Source organism: Parasteatoda tepidariorum, chromosome 2 (genome assembly GCF_043381705.1).
Source record: "Parasteatoda tepidariorum isolate YZ-2023 chromosome 2, CAS_Ptep_4.0, whole genome shotgun sequence".
Taxonomy (NCBI): Eukaryota; Metazoa; Arthropoda; class Arachnida; order Araneae; family Theridiidae; genus Parasteatoda; species Parasteatoda tepidariorum.
This window is the reverse complement of record NC_092205.1, coordinates 54,269,404-54,283,046: the sequence shown is the minus strand read 5'-3', so window position 1 is coordinate 54,283,046 and position 13,643 is coordinate 54,269,404. Positions and strand designations below refer to the sequence as shown.

At 30.5% G+C, this 13,643-nt stretch overlaps 1 protein-coding gene across 1 annotated transcript in view; it reads right to left on the bottom strand.

The window, feature by feature from the left end:
- LOC107452351 (ATP-dependent translocase ABCB1) overlaps nt 1–13,643 on the bottom strand; it is a 143,574-nt gene that overhangs the window by 85,364 nt on the left and 44,567 nt on the right. Inside the window, exons 21-25 of the mRNA XM_071177584.1 lie at nt 12,829–12,969; nt 8,879–9,035; nt 7,665–7,862; nt 3,342–3,548; nt 2,575–2,721 (exon numbers count right to left, since the gene is read on the bottom strand). Coding sequence (XP_071033685.1) covers nt 2,575–2,721; nt 3,342–3,548; nt 7,665–7,862; nt 8,879–9,035; nt 12,829–12,969 — 850 coding nt within the window. The remainder of the gene's footprint in view (nt 1–2,574; nt 2,722–3,341; nt 3,549–7,664; nt 7,863–8,878; nt 9,036–12,828; nt 12,970–13,643) is intronic.

The window sequence follows — 13,643 nt, the reverse complement described above, 5'->3', positions numbered from 1 at the left end:
CACTCACGGATGTAAACATCTGAATCCAACTTTTGAAAAATCCAACAGAAAGAAATGAGAGAAAACAGGGTAAATATAGAGAAAAGTGACTTCACAAGGGAGGGGGTTAGAGCAACGGCCAATAGGAAGGGCGGGTGAATGGATGACGACGAATGGGTAGCAAGGAACAAAACAGGGGGTTAGTTAGGTTTAATCATAGATTTCCAAACAGGAGAAAGATAAGGAAAGCTGGATAGGTCATTGACCAACAGTTTGGAATGTTTGTAAAATATTATAGGACTCATAAAAGTCTAAATCAAAAATTGAAGAACAATTTTGAATGACTTTAGAAGAAGAAAAATCAAAATTATGATTAGAGTCCCAACAATGTTGGGCAATAGATGAGCGTTTAGATTCTTTTTTTTTGACATAGGCTTCAGGTTCCTTGACACGGTACATTAAGGCACGCTTAGTTTGGCCAACATATGAAAGGGCGCATTGGCAATTAATTTGGTATATACCCCAGCCACTTTGACTGTCAATGGGCTGTTTGAGATTAGAAAATTTTATCTTATTAATGGGACTGAAAATAATATTGAAATCAAATTTCTTTAGGATATTAGCAACTTGCCGACTTATTTTAGGAAAATAGGGTAAAATGACTAAATTGTTAGAAAATTCTTTGTCAGGTTTATCTGTAGGTGATTGTTTAGTTAAGTTTTTATAAATATTATCAATAATGTTAGGAGAATAACTTCTGTCATGAGCAATGGCTTTGATGTATGCATTTATAAATACTTCTTGTGCTCTTAAACGTTGTTTACCTTAGTTTGTAGTCTTGTATCAGGTGTTAGGACTTTTGTATTACTTTTGGTGGCAGCTGCGTTTCATTCTGAGGAACCTCGACGAAAACCTCCACCGGTTAGCCCAACGGTAAGGGGATTTTAAGTTATGATCCTTCTGCTACTGAACTTACATCAGCGCTGTGGTCCGTACGAGACAGGAGCAGAATTCGTACCAACCAGTTAACGCCGCGATTCGAACCCGGAAGCGAATGTTTCATCCCCTGAGCCGGCTTGGTGTGTAGCGTTAAAATGTTTATAACCGTCGTTAAACAGCAGACCCAAATTTGAGTTTACGACTACCAATGTTCAACCTCGTAGTCTTGTAGTTTTGAACCCGATTTAGACGACAAGAAAACTCTTGGATGAAGTATTGGGAGAAATTTACCTTTGTGGAGCGAACTTTTTGAGAGAACTAATGGGCATTTGTGTTACATAGAGAGGAAAATCTCGAAAACCTCCCACGGTTAGCCTGATGGTAAAGGAACTCTAACCCATGATCCGTCCACAGCTGATTTTACGTCAGCATTGTGGTCGGTGCGAGCCGGGAGCGGAATTCGCATCAACCAGCCATCGCTGAGATTCAACCCCGGGTTACCACACGGCGAGTGGAGCGTTCAATCCCCTGAGTCATCACGGTTCATAGTTTTAAAATTGATAAAGTATCTTAAAAAAAAAAAAAAAAAAAACAATATTTCTTTCTAAAACTGAAACGAAGGCAGAAAATTTAGAATGAATTCTTTGAAAAAGCCTCAAAATCCTCTCCAATAATATTTTTTTTGCTAATTTTTAAAATTTTTCTTTTTTTGAAATTAATTTTTTTTTTTTTTTAAAAAGTCAACAGTTTGATAATTTTTTTCCCACAGAAAAATCCTAATAATTACGAATAAACTTTTGTAGAATAATCAGAATGTTTTGTTATTTTCGTTTTCAAAATTTCGTCACATTTGGGGGAGTAGGTTTTTTCGGTAAGATATCTTAAAATAAACTCGTTATTTCTTACGATTATTCTCAACTTTTTTCAAGCGGAATTATTTTTTTGTTTAAATTCCATAGGTAAAACTTATTGCACAACTGAATCGGGAATTGCATTCATCAGACATGCGTTGTTTTGCAATTCTATTTTGTTTTTATACACAAAATATGTATGATGTTGCATTATAGGCATACTTAGGCATTTAAGCCTAAGCTGCTTTAGTCATAATTTCATGAAAAATTAAAATGCATAGCTACACAGTTTTAAAGGGGACCGGGATAGCCTCTGGTTGGTAGCGCGCTGGACTCACGTTGGAGAGAAGGGGAGTTCAAATCTAGCTGGCCAAAGACTTCCCGTGTTGTAAATGGTGGCTGAAGCGCGTAAAATCTGTGGGGTCATGAAGTCTTCCATGTTCCCATAACAAAATATATCTCTGCTTGTACTGGATTTGAGATTGATCGTTCTCCGGTTCAGGTCAAAATTGCGTATGTATATTGTACGAATGGGTCCGCCCTATAAGCGGGTGTGACGTATGGGTGTGGCAAAAATCAAGTTCTTAGCCATAGATAGCACCACTGGAAAAGAAGAACGATCACTTCCCCAGCGCCTTAATGACCTACAACAAAATCATCAACTACGCAGTTTTAAACCATCTTCTCTAAAATGTTTCTAAAATTAAATTTTAAATACTAAAATCCTAGTATTTAAAATCAAGTGAAAGTGTTTTATATAGTATACCAACTATATTAGAATTTTTTAATGAGAGTTTTGACATACCTTTTCACTTTCTGCATCAAGGGCAGAAGTTGCTTCGTCAAGAAGTAATATTTTGGGATTTCTTAACAGGGCTCGAGCAATAGCCACTCTCTGCTTTTGGCCGCCACTTAATTGCGTGCCTTTGTCACCAACTGGAGTGTCGTATCCCTTCATAGAAAAAAAAATTAACTGTAAATTAATTCTAAATAAATTTATTGTAAGACTATTCGTCAATCTCGTAAACAGCATGAGATTTTGTGTGAATTCCATTGCCATCGAGGTTCAAATATCTTAGATTAAATCCTCTACAAGTTCAATTTTTGTACATAATTTCTAGTGTGATGTTCATAAATTCGTGATCTTCAGTTCATGCCAATATTTTTTGTTGTCCTTTTATTAAACTTGATTAACTCATTAAACTTGATTTTAATTCCTTACGTTATCCAGGAAAATAAGCTCGCATATTATCTTTAGGACATGAGCATAGCAATAGTGGGAAGTGATGTAGAAGTGGGAATATGCTTATAGAATGAGCAATATGCCTTTTATTGCTTTTTTCTCCAAAACTGATTCTTTTTTGTTTAATGCGTAGATTCCAAAGCTTATTTTTGTAGAAACCGCTAATTTCTCTTTAATTTTTAGTGGTTTTCTGACGAAGAAAACTTAAGAAATGTTATTTAAAGTAAAATTAAATGTTTTGAAATGAAAAGACATAACTAACACACACAAAAAAAAATAATGATAAGAACTAAAAATAAAGCAAAATATATTTATGTTTTTATTTTTACCTGAGGCAATGAAGAAATGAAGGTATGTATATTGGCTTGACGTGCTGCTTCTATAATTTCTTGCATTTCAACTGTTCTAGAATTGTCCCCGTATGCTATGTTCTCAGCTATACTGTAACTGAATAAGACAGGTTCTTGTGATACAAGGCCGATGTGAGATCGGAGGTTAGCCACTTGCAAATCTGAAACGTTTTCTTCGTCAAATACCTAATTTGGATGAAAAAATAAATTATTTTGTCTACTATATAAACAGCAACCACAACTTAATCAATCACCCATAAATCATCTGTAATTAATGTAATGACATCTGTTTTAATAACTTATTATATAAAACGAAGAAAAGACGGGCAAAATCTTTTTGTTCCAAATTATATGATTTAAACGCTAAGTATGTTCGTTATACTACATGGTGTAAAGAAACAGCCAAANCTGTATGTATAGAAAAAATTATTTTTTTAGTATTAAAATGAAGTTTAATCGAAACATTCAACCAATTTTTCTTAATTTCATGACTACTGTATTCAACATATTTTCAAAACTATTGTTTACCATGTTACCAGCTGCATAAATACTTGAAACTTTGAAAATAATCTTTTTTTAGTATAACAATTAATGTCCGATGGTCCATTGACTTGAAAAAATATTCTATACATATGAAATTGACTGCGGGTGGGGCTACCCGACTCTCCCCTACTTGATTTTAATTCCTTTCGTTATCCAGGAAAATAAGCTCGTTTCTTATCTTTGAGACATGAGTATAGATCTAAGTGGGAATATGTTTATGGAATGAGCAATATACCTCTTATTGCGTTTTTCTTGCGTATGTTCTAAAGCTTATTTTTGTAGAAACCGCAAATTTCTATTCAATTTTAGTGGTTTTCTGACGAAGAAAAACATAAGAAATGTTATTTAGAGTAAAATTAAATGTTTTGAATCGAGAAGATGTAACTAACAGACATAACTTGCAGACATAACGAAAAAAAAATGATGAGAACTAATAATAAAGTGAAATATATTTATATTCTTATTTTTACCTGAGGTAATGAAGAAATGAAAGTATGTATATTGGCTTGACGAGCTGCTTCTATTATTTCTTGCATTTCAACTGTTTTAGAATTGTCCCCGTATGCTATGTTTTCAGCTATACTATAACTGAATAAGACAGGTTCCTGTGATACAAGGCCGATGTGAGATCGGAGGTTAGCCACTTGCAAATCTGAAACGTTTTCTCGGTCAAATACCTAATTTGAACGAAAAAATAAATTATTTTGAGAACTATATGAATGACAATCACAATTTAATCAATCACGCATAAATCATCTTTAATTAATAATCTGTAATTGATGTAATTATATCTGTTTCTATAAATTAATATATAAAACGAAGAAAAGACTAGTAAAATCTTTTTGTTCCAAATTATGTAATTTTCATTGTGAAATTCTATGTAATGTACTGTGATATTATGTACTATAATTTTAGTGTAATTGGTGCACTTATAAGATTCAACAAGATTTAAATTTTGTTTTAATAAATCTTTTTTATAGACGTTCTTTTATGAAATAGGTATAAAAATATTTAATTTTAAAATTCTCCTGTGCAACTACCCCAAATAACAATACTAAGTTCTTTTTTGTTGTTTTTGAATTAGCTGTTTGCTTACAGTAAAAAAAAATGTATCTTAACATCAAGAATGGTGGCAACAATTTTACTCTAAACTAGTGTCACACGATATTAAGAATGAAGGATTGTTCCAGGTGCAGTGAAACGCTAAGTATGTTCACTAGGTGTAAAGAAACAGCCAAAACGTTTTAATCAGTAGGACTAAATATTTTTAATTACAGCAAGATAAGATACACATAAAGTCAGTTATTTTTGCGAAACAATATTAGCTGAGAATAATTAATTGTAGATGCATACATACACTAATTCTTAAATTAAAATTAGCTGTTAAATTAAACATACGCAAAGCGAAGAAGAATATTAAGAGTAATACGAACTAAATTAAGAGTAATAGAATATTAAGAATAAGAGTAATAGAGAAGAACATTAAGAGTAATACGAACATAAGAGAAGAGGATAGAAATTTTAGATTATTAGTTTTCGCTTGTTGAATACATTTCAGAGAGTTTAATAAATTAAAATATGTTGTTGTTATTACTAATGCCATATGCTAAAATAAGCAAGTCTGCTTAAAATTAAGCAAATTTTAAGACAGAGGATGCGTTTGTAGTTTTTGTTTTTCAGGGGCGTCATCTATGGCCAATAGCATGACTTCAGACATGCACACGTCATAACATAACCTGTTTTACAAGAAGGACCTAATCATACTCCATTAATTCACAGATCGAAATTTTGACTTGAACTAGAAAACGATCTTCAATTCAGTACCCCAAGAGGTATTTGTTATGGGAAATCGGAGGACTTTGTACCCCGGACATATTTAACGAGCACCTGTCGCCATTTACTACACGGAAATTACTTGGCCGGCAGCATTAGAACTCAACTCCCGTTCTCACAAACATGAGTCCAAAGTCCTACCAATCCCATCCCGGTAAATTAAAATATAAATAATCTTGCTGCACTACTAAAATCATAGATACATATTTTAACGGCACATATTCGTTTATTTAAATGTATTGTTGCGTAGAAAACAACAGTGATTACTAAGCATTTGACTAACGATATCCTGAGTGAATATGATATGAGTGTGTATGAGTTTGGTGCAAGCATTTTACATAATTGATATACAAATATTACTGCACCTTCTGAAATATTTATGACGAATTGGCTTGGTTTTAACTTAAAATAAAGTATTCCGTCGCTCAATTTTTTAGGTAGTTGGAGGTTTTGAAAAGTTAACTCATTTTCGTATTTATTTCAGTGAATTAGATTCCCTTCATCAGCCTATGACCTAATTTTTTTCCCTCCCATTTAAAACAAAATCTCTTCTTTTAGCGGAATTGAAAGCTTTGGTAATCAAACTATACTTAAAATAATAGAAAAGATTGAATGAATGAAAATTGTAACTTTGAAATTTTTATAATAAAATCAAAGCAACCAGAGAACCAACTTCACAGACTGGCAAAACGTTTATCTGTTACTTAATTAAAATAGTCACTTCGATAGCGTTATGCAGTTCAGAAAGATTTAGCATTTTGAAAACATTTCGTGTAAAATTATAACGGCATATTATTGAAATTATTAAATGAATCAATTTCCCTTCTGAATCAATTTCACTTCAGAATCAATTTCACTTTAGGATCAATTTCACTTCAGAATCAATTTCAATTCGGAGGTACTTAAAAAACAGATGTTTGCATAACACTGGAAAACAAACTTTTTTGATGCATTTATACAAATACGTAAACTTGCCTAATTCAGGAGTTAGATTCCAAATCTCAAATTAATTTTGCTCCTAAAGCAAGTTTTTTTTAAAAATTGCATTTTTAGTCTATTTTGTGATGAAATGTACAAGTTTAAAAAAGTTATATGTAACAGGGGGTCACATAAAAGATGCGACAAACTTCTTTGAGAGTTCAGGTGCATCATCAGGATGAAAACAGCACAGGAATCCGTGCCCAGAAATGTCGTATTATGACCTGTTCAGAAGCGAATGAATGAGCAGTTTATAATTGTGGAGCATTCCTAGCCGTGCACGACATTTCCGGGTATGTCCAGGTAGGTCGTGCAATTTTAATACTGATAATGAGCTCTAACTCCTCTAGGAGTTTGTCTCAACATTTACGAGACTTTATCTGTAACGTTTTTAGACTGTAACGCTTTTAATAACTTTTTAATAGCGTTTAATAACGATTTTTAACGTTGCAATAACATTTTTTCAACAAAAAATAGACAAAAAAATAAGGACAAAAAAATGTAATTTGAAACAAAAAGGCTGTAGCCATTATAGAGAAACCAATTGCAGATTTGAAATCAGTGATACGAAAGTATCTAAGATGTTTTAACAAATCTCATGCTACAAAAAAATGTTCCCCAGTGTAATCGGTTATACTGTATAAGCTTCATTAAAGTTATGGTATCTGTACTCAGACATTCTTAATTCAAATATTCATGAATTAAAACACAAGAAGGAACTGTTTCTCTTATTTTTTCATTTATGTATTTCTTGATAATTAATAAAGGTTGGACAACAATCTTAAAGAAATATTTCAAAAAAGCAACATTAAAACCATTTTAAGCTGCACATATAAATCATTATATCATCAGATAAATCCTTATATGATTATATAATTCAATATATGATTATATAAATCATTATATCTATATATGAATCATTATATCATTATATAAATCGTTTCTTACCACATTCCCTTGTAAAGGGTCGTAAAAACGTTCGATTAATTGTACACAAGTACTTTTACCGCATCCACTACTGCCCACAAGAGCCACCGTCTTCCCAGGTTTAATACTCAATTCAAGTCCTCTCAATATTCTTGTATTAGGTCGACTTGGATAATTAAAGTACACTTTTCGAAAATCAACATATCCTTTAACTTCATTCTAAATAAAGAGAAAAATTTATGAAATTAAAAAACTCAAACTGAGAAAGAGGATAAAATTATCCCAGTTCCGTGCATGTTTATAATTCCAGCATTTAAACAGATTTTGATTTTTTCCTACCAATATGATCTGTACGTTAAAAATTAATCTAGTTTTTTTTAAAGATGTGTTTCGTAGTTTGGGGTATCATTTTCTTACATCTTGTAATATTTGCAGTTCTTGACAATGCAATTTATATATACTAAAACTAAATAAGGTATTAGCACATTTTTAGACAAATGTGTGTAAATACACCATTTCAATAAATATTTTTTATTTCCACTGTGATGCACACTGTATTTTTCTGCTATTTTTAAAGGTACTGAAGACATTTATTAAAATATATTAGTCACTTATTTGGAATAAACAATTTCTGTTGAGAACATTTTAAAGTATGATGGTTTTTTTAAACTTGAAATGGTTATTTATAAATTGAACCTTTTGGAAGTATAATTACTCCTCTTGATATTGATCATATGTTTTTATTACGGATTAAAAGTTCTACCGTTTTTATTCAAACCATAATCTATGCACCATGATGAATGCACCATGATGAATTTTATCACCATTTAAGGACCATTTCATTTCTTAAAAGCATTATTTCCCTTGAATGAAGCTTTTTTCTGCTTTAATGAATGTAATTTAAGCATATTTCAGTGAAAATAATATCACATTCTTATGACACAATAAAAATAATTTTGAGGATCGGTCCTGTACTTTAAACATGTATCAACATGAATGCCTAGTCTCATAATTAGTAGAGATGAAACTTTTATTATGATTAAATAAAAACACATGATAAAATTTTATTCCCATATTATTATATATTGCATGCATATTATCTAAATGTTCAGTTACATATTATCTAATGTTGTGTAAATGTTACAGGTTATGAACATGTTATCTAAATGTCGATAAATAAAATAGCATTATTTCAAGAATTGCTGCAAATATTTTAAACATGCTAAATAACATACCAGAATTTTTCCATGTACTGATAGAGAATCTATTCTAGGTTCTACATCAAGAAGTTTAAATATTCTAACAGCGGCTAGCTTAGCTCTATTGTAATCTGGAGCAAATGACATTGCTTGTCCAACAAACATCATCCCCATTAAAACTCCTTCGAGCACTCTAGTTTAATTAGAACAATAAAACGAAAAATTAACTTAATTATAAAATTGAGATCAAAAGTTAAATCTTGAATGGAAAGTTTAAAAATGTTAAGATTAAACGTTTAAAATAAAATACTGTTAAAATGCAACTATTTTTTCATTTGTTACAATATAAAAATTTCTATAGAATCTGAAAATATAGTGGAAATCTTTCCGTATTGTGATCTGTCGCGCCAACAACAATCACCATGGGCTAAATGAGAATAAAAAAAGAAGTACAGGTTTGCTCGATGTTGCTACGAGTTGAAATAAGCATAGAATACGCATACGCCCTGCATGCAAGTCCTTTTCTGTGATTTTTTTTTTAAAAATCTTGCGACGAACTGTCTGGAAATTGTCAAGATTTGGCGATTACTTAGCACGGATCACGATATTGAAATCTTCACAATATAACTATTTTAATTCGTTCAATATTTTGCATACTGTTATCCATTTATGCATCAAACATAGCATTTTCAAACGTAAAACGTCGCTTAAAGAAATAACTATCTTCGTAAAATTGTATGCTTTTGAAGCAAGCTGAATACCCGGTGTCCTTACTGAGGAAAAAATCTTAAATTTAATATTTTTTTTTTAAATAAAAATTTGTATTTAAGTGCTGACGACACGAAAGAAGACGAAAGTAAGAACGGTCGGGAAAAAACCAATTCTATTCTTTTCGCTTAGTTCGAGATGAAATTTAATTTATTTGCTTATATTAAAAAATCCCACTAAATATTGTACTTTTCTTTCCGCCTGTGTTTTAAATAACAATGAAAGAATCACTCCATATTTTTATCTAATGTTCATGTTTATATCTATAATAGGTTCTTGGGTCTCGTAATTTAAACGAAAAACCGGTTTTAACACAATATAATTTTTTTTAAAAAAAGAAAAAAAAAAGGCTTGAACGGTTTTTAGGATCGCGTGAAAATATTGAATCCCCTGCTATAAATGTAAGGAATCTAGCACAAGCATTGGTTTATATATAATATAATAATAAGATAGAGAGATATATAGGGAGTAACATATGGGCAAGATATATATAGACACACATACACTAATTTTCCGAGATATGGACTTTTGTAGCCCGCGCCAAGCTGCTCTGGCAATATCGTTCGAAAACAAACTGAAAAAATTTTATTGGTTTTCCTCTTAAGAGAAGTGTAGAGATATCTCTTTCGTGTTTTTTTTAATGGTAAATAAATGGTTTGAATAATATTTTCTAAAGCTGCACCAATATTTCATTCGTCTCTTATTCATCAAATTAAAATTTCATATAATATATGCATTTAGAAATTGAGAATTTAATTGGGGAATTTTAAGTACAATAACCAAACCGCAATCAGTAAACAGTAAAAAATTCCAGACTCCAAAAAAGAAACTTTGCGAGCATCATCCGTAAAGTATAATTTTACTGTAAAATTTTACTGTATTATTTATTTAATTAGAGAGATTAAATGATTTTACTGTAATTATTACAGTAAAATTAATGTTTATCAAATTTTTGTACCTTAACATGTTTTAGTAAATATGGAATTTAAGGTGAAAACTATGCACCATGAGTGCCGGTACTTTTAACCGTAATTTAATACGGAATTTTTTACGTGTGTAGGAATGTTCTCCAAGTATGTAAAAATCATAAATTGTATTTCATTATCATTTATGATTTTAACAATTTTATTGTACTTGTTTAACTTTTTCATAAAATTTTTTTAAAATACTGATTAGAAAATTGTTATTAAATTAAGTCTAATGATGTCATGTAAAAACTATGAATTGAATCAATTGAGAAATGAACCGTTAACCGTTAAACGAAAAACTTTTCAAAGTATAAAGAAATTTGGAGCGGACTTCAAAAGCTCATGATGTGGAACTAATCCATTATTATGTAAAAATTTTTTATTTATTTATAATTGGATTTCTACTTTTTAAAATTATTTTGGGTACTCTGAATATTGAAATTTGCATCTTTGCAGTTGTTTTTACAACATTGTATTGCATTGCATTTCGTTTTTCAGAATTCTATTAAATTGCATTTTGTTTTTCCCAATCTTGAATACTAACAAATACTTACTTCAACAAAGAATCGTATTTCAGCTCTTTATCAGCAACTAGTACAGCTCCATAATACAAAACAGCAGAGTAAGAAAGAGGATTTAGCGCTTGGGCAAAACCATAAATGAATCCTCTTAAGTGGGCCATATTCCGAGAGTTTCTAAGAAATGAGCAGTAGTTAGATTGAAAAATAAGCCATTGAAAATCATTATTGTTTTTTAACTAAAGATGGACCAATTAAAAATTAATTTCTGGATAACTAACTTATAATTTAGCATCAAACAAAAAAAGGTTATTTAAGTCAATATTTTGTTATGATACTCTGTAGCAAGTTATGAAAAAAACCATTATTCTTATGGATAGAGCCTGTTTGCTTCTAAGAATGAATGCTGTGCTCGCCAAGTGGATGCCATGCTCCCAACGGGAACGTACATCCACATCGCCAACTCTTGAAACGACGTTGCCCACTTTCATCTTTTTGCTTGTTTTCTTAAATCGCGTGAAATGAAGAGAATAAAACTTACTGAACAAAAACTATTGTTTTGTTAATAAGAATTAATAAATAAAAATAATATCGAAAAATTAAAACAAATATACGTCTTTCTTTTCGCATTTAAAGAAACTAATAGAATAATAATACATATTGTTTCGAGCAGACGATCTTCTTCGACAGCAAAACATTTCTTTATCTCGCATTTGATTTATAAAGAGTATGCCAGCATAAAACGCGCCATTTCTAGTGGTCTAATCGAATCCAGTGCTTTTGCAACGTTATATAATTGTTTCTTTTTCAAGAAGGAANGTTTTCCTCTTAAGAGAAAAATAGAGATATCTCTTTCTTGATTTCTTTATAGTAAATAAATGATTCGATTAATATTTTCTAAAGCTGCACCAGTATTTCATTCGTCTTTCTTTCATTAAATTAAAAATTCATATAATATATACATTTAGAAATTGAGAATTTAATTGGGGCATTTTAAGTACAATAATCAAACCGCAATCAGTAAACTGTAAAAAATTCCAGTCTCCAGAAAAAACTTTGCGAACATCATCCGTAAAATATAATTTTACTGTATTTTTTTAATTAGAGTGATTAAATGATTTTACTGTAATTATTACAGTAAAAATTAATGTTTATCAAATTTTTTGTACCTTAACATGTTTTAGTAAATATAGATTTTAAGGTGAAAACTATGCACCTTGAGTGCCGGTACTTTTTACCGTAATTTAATACGGAATTTTTTACGTGTGTAGGAATGTTCTCCAAGTATGTAAAAATCATGAATTGTATTTCATTATCATTTATGATTTTAACAATTTTATTGTACTAGTTTAATTTTTTCATAGAATTTTTTTTAAATACTGATTAGAAAATTGTTATTAAATTAAGTCTAATGATGTCATGTAAAAACTATGAATTGAATCAATTGAGAAATCAACCGTTAACCGTTGAACGAAAAACTTTTCAAAGTATGAAGAAATTTGGAGCGGACTTCAAAAGCTCATGATGTGGAACTAATACATTATTATATAACAATTTTTTATTTATTTATAATTGGATTTCTATTTTTTAAAATTATTTTAGGCACTCTGAATATTGAAATTTGCATCTTTGCACTTGTTTTACAAAATTCTAATGCATTGCATTTCGTTTTTTACAATTCTATTAAATTGCATTTTCTTTTTCCCAATCACGAATACTAACAAATACTTACTTCAACAAAGAATCGTATTTCAGCTCTTTATCAGCAACTAGTACAGCTCCATAATACAAAACAGCAGAGTAAGAAAGAGGATTTAGCGCTTGGGCAAAACCATAAATGAATCCTCTTAAGTGGGCCATATTCCGAGAGTTTCTAAGAAATGAGCAGTAGTTAGATTGAAAAATAAGCCATTGAAAATCATTATTGTTTTTTAACTAAAGATGGACCAATTAAAAATTAATTTCTGGATAACTAACTTATAATTTAGCATCAAACAAAAAAAGGTTATTTAAGTCAATATTTTGTTATGATACTCTGTAGCAAGTTATGAAAAAAACCATTATTCTTATGGATAGAGCCTGTTTGCTTCTAAGAATGAATGCTGTGCTCGCCAAGTGGATGCCATGCTCCCAACGGGAACGTACATCCACATCGCCAACTCTTGAAACGACGTTGCCCACTTTCATCTTTTTGCTTGTTTTCTTAAATCGCGTGAAATGAAGTGAATAAAACTTACTGAACAAAAACTATTGTTATGTTAATAAGAATTAATAAATAAAAATAATATCGAAAAATTAAAACAAATATACGTCTTTCTTTTCGCATTTAAAGAAACTAATAGAATAATAATACATATTGTTTCGAGCAGACGATCTTCTTCGACAGCAAAACATTTCTTTATCTCGCATTTGATTTATAAAGAGTATGCCAGCATAAAACGCGCCATTTTTAGTGGTCTAATTGAATCCAGTGCTTTTGCAACGTTATATAATTGTTGTATTATCTTTTTCAAGAAGGAATGTTCTTCTTATTTATCGAAATATGTC